This window comes from Gymnoscopelus microlampas, assembly GCF_963454915.1.
Source record: "Gymnoscopelus microlampas genome assembly, chromosome: 13".
Lineage (NCBI taxonomy): Eukaryota > Metazoa > Chordata > Actinopteri > Myctophiformes > Myctophidae > Gymnoscopelus > Gymnoscopelus microlampas.
Window position 1 is genome coordinate 41,527,594 of NC_139950.1, and position 6,515 is coordinate 41,534,108.

The following is a 6,515-nucleotide window of genomic DNA, read 5'->3' on the forward strand; positions in this document are numbered from 1 at the left end:
GACGTCACTCGCTCATCCCCAGGTTCGTAAAGTAATTTCTCTATGGAGAATAACATTGGGTCATCTTAGAATCGTCTCATATAAGAATTGTGGTCCAAAAATAAACAAACTGTCTCTGCGATATTGTCAGGGAGGAGGTTCTGTATCGTTTATGATAGTCAGTCACTTATATTTGATACAGTCTGTTTCTGGCGAAAATTTAACTAATTCGGCGGAAGTAACATTATCGTTTTCTCACCGTCAGTTGAGTCAAACCGCCGGCGTCATTTGTTTATTTTTGTAACACAGTTCTTATTTGATGCGATATTAAATACGTCTATGGGATTCAGAATGGGGAATGGGGGTGGAAAACCGCGAACACGTCAGACTTCGGTGCTCTATTCAAAATTGAAACAATGCATAATACTGGTTGCTTATCTAAAAAAAAAAAAAAAGTTACCTACAGTTACTTTTTCTGACCTTTCAGAGTTGCTCAACACTCCGGCTGTTATTGTCAAAGAAACAAACCCGTCTGCAATAGGTATAAAAAAAAACAACAACCCATAAACAACAGCAGAGACATTGTTTACAGAAAGCAACAACTCAGTGGGTATATAGCAAGGTTTTGGAATGAAGTGTCTGAAGGGAGACAGACAGAGAACACCTGGGAGTGTTGTTCGTGCAGCTGCTGCTTACCTTGGGACGAGCCCTAGCGTTTTATTGATCCAGTCTGGAGCCTTCACCCAATGACCAATGGAGCGAGCCTGACACACAGTCTCTCTCTCTCACCACCAGAGAGCCAATTCAGGTGTAAATCAGGCGCCCGAAGGACACTAACATCCAGACTTAATGTATCTCATTAGCCCGGCTTATTTCGGACGGCGCACTCACTGTTTATAAGTGCTGCTCCCATGGCTGTGTTTGCCCTTGGCTAGGGGACTATACAGTATATATACACACACACTACACATACAGTACCGTATACACAGCAATTTTAATCCATTAGGACCGGGAACGCATCTGTGTCATTTTTTTATTTTTTTTATTTCTTTGGGCTATTAAAAAATAGCAGATCTACAAGCGCATAGCGCGGCACTCGGCTATGAGCTTGTAGATCTGCTATTTTTGGAAATATTTTTTTTCTTTTTTAAGCGAACATTTGTAACTGAAATCTGTGCTTCTGGGGGTCTCTGGAACTAAATATTTTCAGATGGGGGTCCACGGCCAAATACATATCATTTTTTGGGAGGTCCCTGACATGAAAAAGTTTGAGAACCACTCATATAGCGACATACGTTTTTTTTTCAAAAAAACGTGTTAGGATGTAGAAGACACAAATGTTCAAGATTTTTCAAAAATAGCAGATCCAGAAGCTCATAGCACGGTACCGAGCTTGTAGATCTGCTATTTTTTGAATAGCCAAAGACATCTAGAAATGACACAAACGCTTTCCCCGGTCTTAATGGGTTAAAGTACAGCACATTGTAAATCATTCTAAATTAAATACAAACCTGTGCCCTATCCAAACTTGTACAGTAACTCAACTCCACTGTTCACTTTGCAATATAGTGTACAGTATATTGGGAGGCGGCTCCTCCTGGCTGGCCAGGTCTGTGGAAGTGTCCTTGAGCAAGGTACTTAACCCCTAACTGCTCCTGATGAGCTGGTTGCATGGTGCCTTGCATGCTTTCTGCGCTGCCAGTTTGTGAATGGGTGAATTCAAGGCAGGTGAAGCACTTTGCAGAAATGCACCATTTACCACTTATCTAATACAATCGCCTTAAAGGGGCGTTTATCCTTTTACCAGAACTAGGGTCTGTATTTAACCTTATTGCTCCCCCAGACACTCCTTAAGGTTCTCTTAAAACAGTTTTTAAATGTGCTATATCAATAAAGATGACTTGACCTGCTCTGCCTTGACTGGACTTGATCTGCCTCGACTTGACTTGACTTGACACCCACAAGCACACTCACGTGTGTGCACGCCACACACACAAATGCTAAATGTCAAAGTAGTAAAATAGGCCATAAATATAAGGTGCCAAGTGTAAAGTGTAATGTAATTCAGGTGTGCCGTGGATGAAAAAATGTGTGTACGCGCATGCAAATTGTGTGTGTGTGTGTGTGTGTGTGTGTGTGTGTGTGTGTGTGTGTGTGTGTGTGTGTGTGTGTGTGTGTGTGTGTGTGTGTACAAGGTGGACACTTGAGCTTTGGAACGCCATAGCTCCATATTATGAAAAGAAAAAGGACTTCATTTTGTCATTGTAATAATAGTATATAGCCAAAGAGGTTGGATGACAGATGGATAATGAACGTCTACACGCTCTATTGTCTCTGTCTCCTATGTGCGGTCCAGGCTACTAGAAGTGAAGTGAACCAAAGCCTTCCAATTTTAAAGTTGGTTCTTTAATATTGAGTTAAAGTTGGTTAAAACCAAAGCCTTCCAATTTCAAAGTTGGTTCATGCTGGTATAAGAAATGTCATTTCTGAAAGCCTTTCTGAAAGGCCATGAACCATTCAGAGCATCATTTTCTAGTCTGCTCCAGCTCTATCCATCAGGAGCATGTATGCTGTAACGCAGCTTCTCCTGCTTAATCAAATATATCTACTGTATATGACCTTTAGTTAACCAGTAAAGAATGACATTGAGGGCAAAGGTCTCTTTTTCATGGCTTTTTCATAGTTGTATAAAACGTCACTGTTCATCCTCCTACTAGAACTAGGGTCTGTACTCTTACCTTACTCCCACGACACTCCTTAACACATTCCCTGCCAGAGGGGTTTTTCAGAAAAGGTTCCCTCAGTGCCAGGGATTTTGACCATTCTGACTAATATTTGAGGACACACAGGACATTTTGTGCTATGACTATGAACACATAGAATATCTCAAAATAAAGCTTAGAATCTCTTCTTTCATCTGAAAGAAAAAGTGAGTTTCTAGCATGTTCTGTTCTTTAGCTAGAGGTAGTTGAATACAGCTTGCTTTCACCAAAAAATGACATTTTTTTCTTAGATTCAGAGATATAAGCGATTTAGTAAAATAAACACGTTTAGAGTCATAAAAATCTTTGAGGACACACAGAACATTTTGTGCTAGGACTATGAACACATGGAATATCTCAAAATAAAGCTTAGAATCTCTTCTTTCATCTGAAAGAAAAAGTGAGTTTATAGCATGTTCTGTTTTTTAGCTAGAGGTAGTTGAATACAGCTTGTTTTCACCAAAAACTGTCCTTTGTTCTTGGATTCAGAGTTTTAGTGAAAGAAACACGTTTAGACATAAAAAATGATTTCAAGTCTTTGACGTTTATTTTTCGCCTTCATTGACATCAGTCATGTAAACAATACTTTATAAAAATAAAAAATAAAAATAAACTGCTTTAGATTCAGAGATATAAGCGATTTAGTAAAATAAACACGTTTAGAGTCATAAAAATCTTTGGGGACACACAGAATGTTTTGTGCTAGGACTATGAACACATGGAATATCTCAAAATAAAGCTTAGAATCTCTTCTTTCATCTGGGAAAAAAGTAAGTTTATAGCATGTTCTGTTTTTTAGCTAGAGGTAGTTGCATACAGCTTTCTCTTGGATTCAGAGTTTTAGTGAAAGAAACACGTTTAGACATAAAAAATGATTTCAAGTCTTTGACGTTTATTTTTCGCCTTCATTGACATCAGTCATGTAAACAATACTTTATTTAAAAAAAAACTGCTTTTGAACACATTTTATCACATGGCATATCAAGTGCAACACAGCTCAAAGTCTTTCTTTTCAAAGTAATAAAGAGAGAGAGTGTGTGTGTGTGTGTGTGTGTGTGTGTGTGCTCAATTGTTACAGGGTTATATTGTAGAGATTGCTATTGTAGAGGTTGTCCATCCACAATCGGTATCCTTCACCTGAGTTGAGTCACAGAGCATATAAGATTTGATGCCATACTTATCGGGTCTTTAGAAGGAGTGTCATTGAAGTGAAGATTGCTCCAAATCAACTGGAAGCGGTTCCTGCTCATGGTCCTGCCGAAGAACGGTGTTACTAGGTTCTCATCGGTTGACCAGTAGTGTGAAAGCTCAGGTTTGGAAACAAGCCCAGACAGAAACAGCAGCCCCAGGAAACGCTTCAGCTCTACAACGGTCAATGCTGTCCAACGCTTTCCTCTGGCATGTGGCTTCTCTGAAAGTCTCTGCTTAGCATATGAGTTGGTTTGGTTGCATATCTCCTGGAGCAGAACATCAGGCAGGAGTAGCTGTAGAAAGTCGGCAGGGCTGTCGGATAGCTGTAAATATACATACACAAAATACCAATTTAGACTTTTAGCAAACACTCGTATCCAGACAGAGCGACTAAAAATAGCAGATCTACAAACTCACAAAGAGCTTGTAGATCTGCTATTTTTATAAGGCATCCGACAATAGAACATAGTAAATATATAGCCTACATTATCATCATTCATAATCAGACAGAGTGTGTTGGTGGTGCTACAGTGTTGTGTGTGAATCTATAGTCAGTCCAATTCAGATCAACACACAGGGGGGCTGTGTGCACATGCATCCCCCTCCAAAAAAAAGAATAAAAAGAGCAGATCTACAAACTCACAACGAGCTTGTAGATCTGCTATTTGTTATGGCACCACACACATGCATGATAAATATATAGCCTACATGTACCATTGTTTTGTGGGGTTTTAGCAATTGTATAAGGCATCACACAATAGAACATAGTAAATATATAATGTAGGCTACATTATCATCCTTCATAATCAGACTGTGTCCCCATGTTGTGTGTGAATCTACTGTCAGTCCAATTCAGATCAAAGAGGATTTTGAAAAGGTTTGTTGACATGAACTGGACATTTTTTATGGCACCACACACATGCATGGTAAATATATAGGCTACATGTACCATTGTTCTGTGGGGTTTTAGCAATTTTGTATTCCTGTGTACAAGTGTCATACAGAAAAAGTTCTTACCTCTGCTAGATGGTCTGGCCAGGGTTGTCCGGCCATCCTCCACATCCTCAACCATGTCAAAGTCTGAAATGAAATATCAAATACTTGGTAAATATTATGAAGATCAAATCAATTTAGGTATTTAGCAAACACTCTTATCCAGACAGAGTGACTTACAATAAAGCACACCTGCCTACTCCCCCATAAAAATAGCAGATCTACAAACTCACAACGAGCTTGTAGATCTGCTATTTTTATAGACAAGGTCAGAGGAGAGTGCTTTGTGCACCTGCATCCCCCTACAAAAAAAAAGAATAAAAATAGCAGCCATCTACAAGCTCACAAGCTTGTGGATCTGCTATTTTTATGAGGCATCACTCACCAGCACAGTAAATATATAGGCTAACATCATAATCAGAGACGGTGTCCCCATGCTACTCTGTGTGTGTGTGTGTGTGTGTGTGTGTGTGTGTGTGTGTGTGTGTGTGTGTGTGTGTGTGTGTGTGTGTGTGTGTGTGTGTGTGTCTCTTATAACTTATAAGCAGACCTGGCAACAACTTCTCGTGTCTAGTCCACCAAACACACACAATAAAACACAATAAAAAATAATCTTACCACTGCTGAAGTGAGCTCCGGGCTCCGGACGGGTCCTGCCGCTCCGACGAACACCATCGGTCGGTACCGCGGCAGTAGATGGGCCCGCTGCGGCCGTAGTAGAGGTCGCCCCCACTAACTGTTGCTCGTCCTCCCCGTCCACCGTAGTAGATGGGCCCGTTGCGGGCGTAGTAGAGGTCGCCCCCACTAACTGTTGCTCGTCCTCCCCGTCCACCGGAGTAGATGGGCCCGTTGCGGGCGTAGTAGAGGTCGCCCCCACTAACTGTTGCTCGTCCTCCCCGTCCACCGGAGTAGATGGGCCCGTTGCGGGCGTAGTAGAGGTCGCCCCCACTAACTGTTGCTCGTCCTCCCCGTCCACCGGAGTAGATGGGCCCGTTGCGGGCGTAGTAGAGGTCGCCCCCACTAACTGTTGCTCGTCCTCCCCGTCCACCGGAGTAGATGGGCCCAATCCCAGTAACTGGCGTAACCGCTTCTTATCGTCCACAAGCGGCGCTGGTTGTGCCCCAGTAGCCCGAGTCATCAACGACTCCAACAGTGTCTGCTGGCGTAGCGAACCGGTCACTTGTTTGGCGCCCCTGTTTGAGTTTTTTTTTGCCCTCATATTATCACAGAGAGAGACAGTATTATCTTATACTACGCTATATCTGATCTCCTCTTTTCTTTTCTTCTCCTCTCCCGATCACTATAACTGACCTCTCCTCTCCTCTCTGCTCCGCTCTCCGACCACACCAAATGATCTCTCCTCTTCTCCCCGATAACTACAAGCTTTTCTCCTCTCTCTCCGACCACACTACACCAAATGATCTCCTCTCCTCTCCTCTCCTCTCTGATCCTCTCTTCTCCTCTCTTCTCTCGACTGAAATAAAACTAAAAACTAAAAAACTAAAACTAAACTAAAGACACTCAAACGCTCACACTTTCTAACACACTCTCTCACACACACACACACACACACACACACACACACACACA

At 41.8% G+C, this 6,515-nt stretch overlaps 1 protein-coding gene across 1 annotated transcript; it reads right to left on the reverse strand.

The window, feature by feature from the left end:
• Positions 1 to 3,874: 3,874 nt before the first annotated feature.
• LOC311058666 (piggyBac transposable element-derived protein 4-like) lies at positions 3,875 to 5,680 on the reverse strand (the record flags this gene model as incomplete). Its single annotated transcript, XM_084076129.1, has 3 exons — positions 5,544 to 5,680; positions 4,950 to 5,012; positions 3,875 to 4,255 (listed from the first exon to the last, which is right to left on the reverse strand). Exons 1-3 carry the CDS (start codon positions 5,598 to 5,600, stop codon positions 3,875 to 3,877), a joined length of 501 nt encoding a protein of 166 aa, XP_083932255.1. The 5' UTR covers positions 5,601 to 5,680.
• Positions 5,681 to 6,515: the final 835 nt, after the last annotated feature.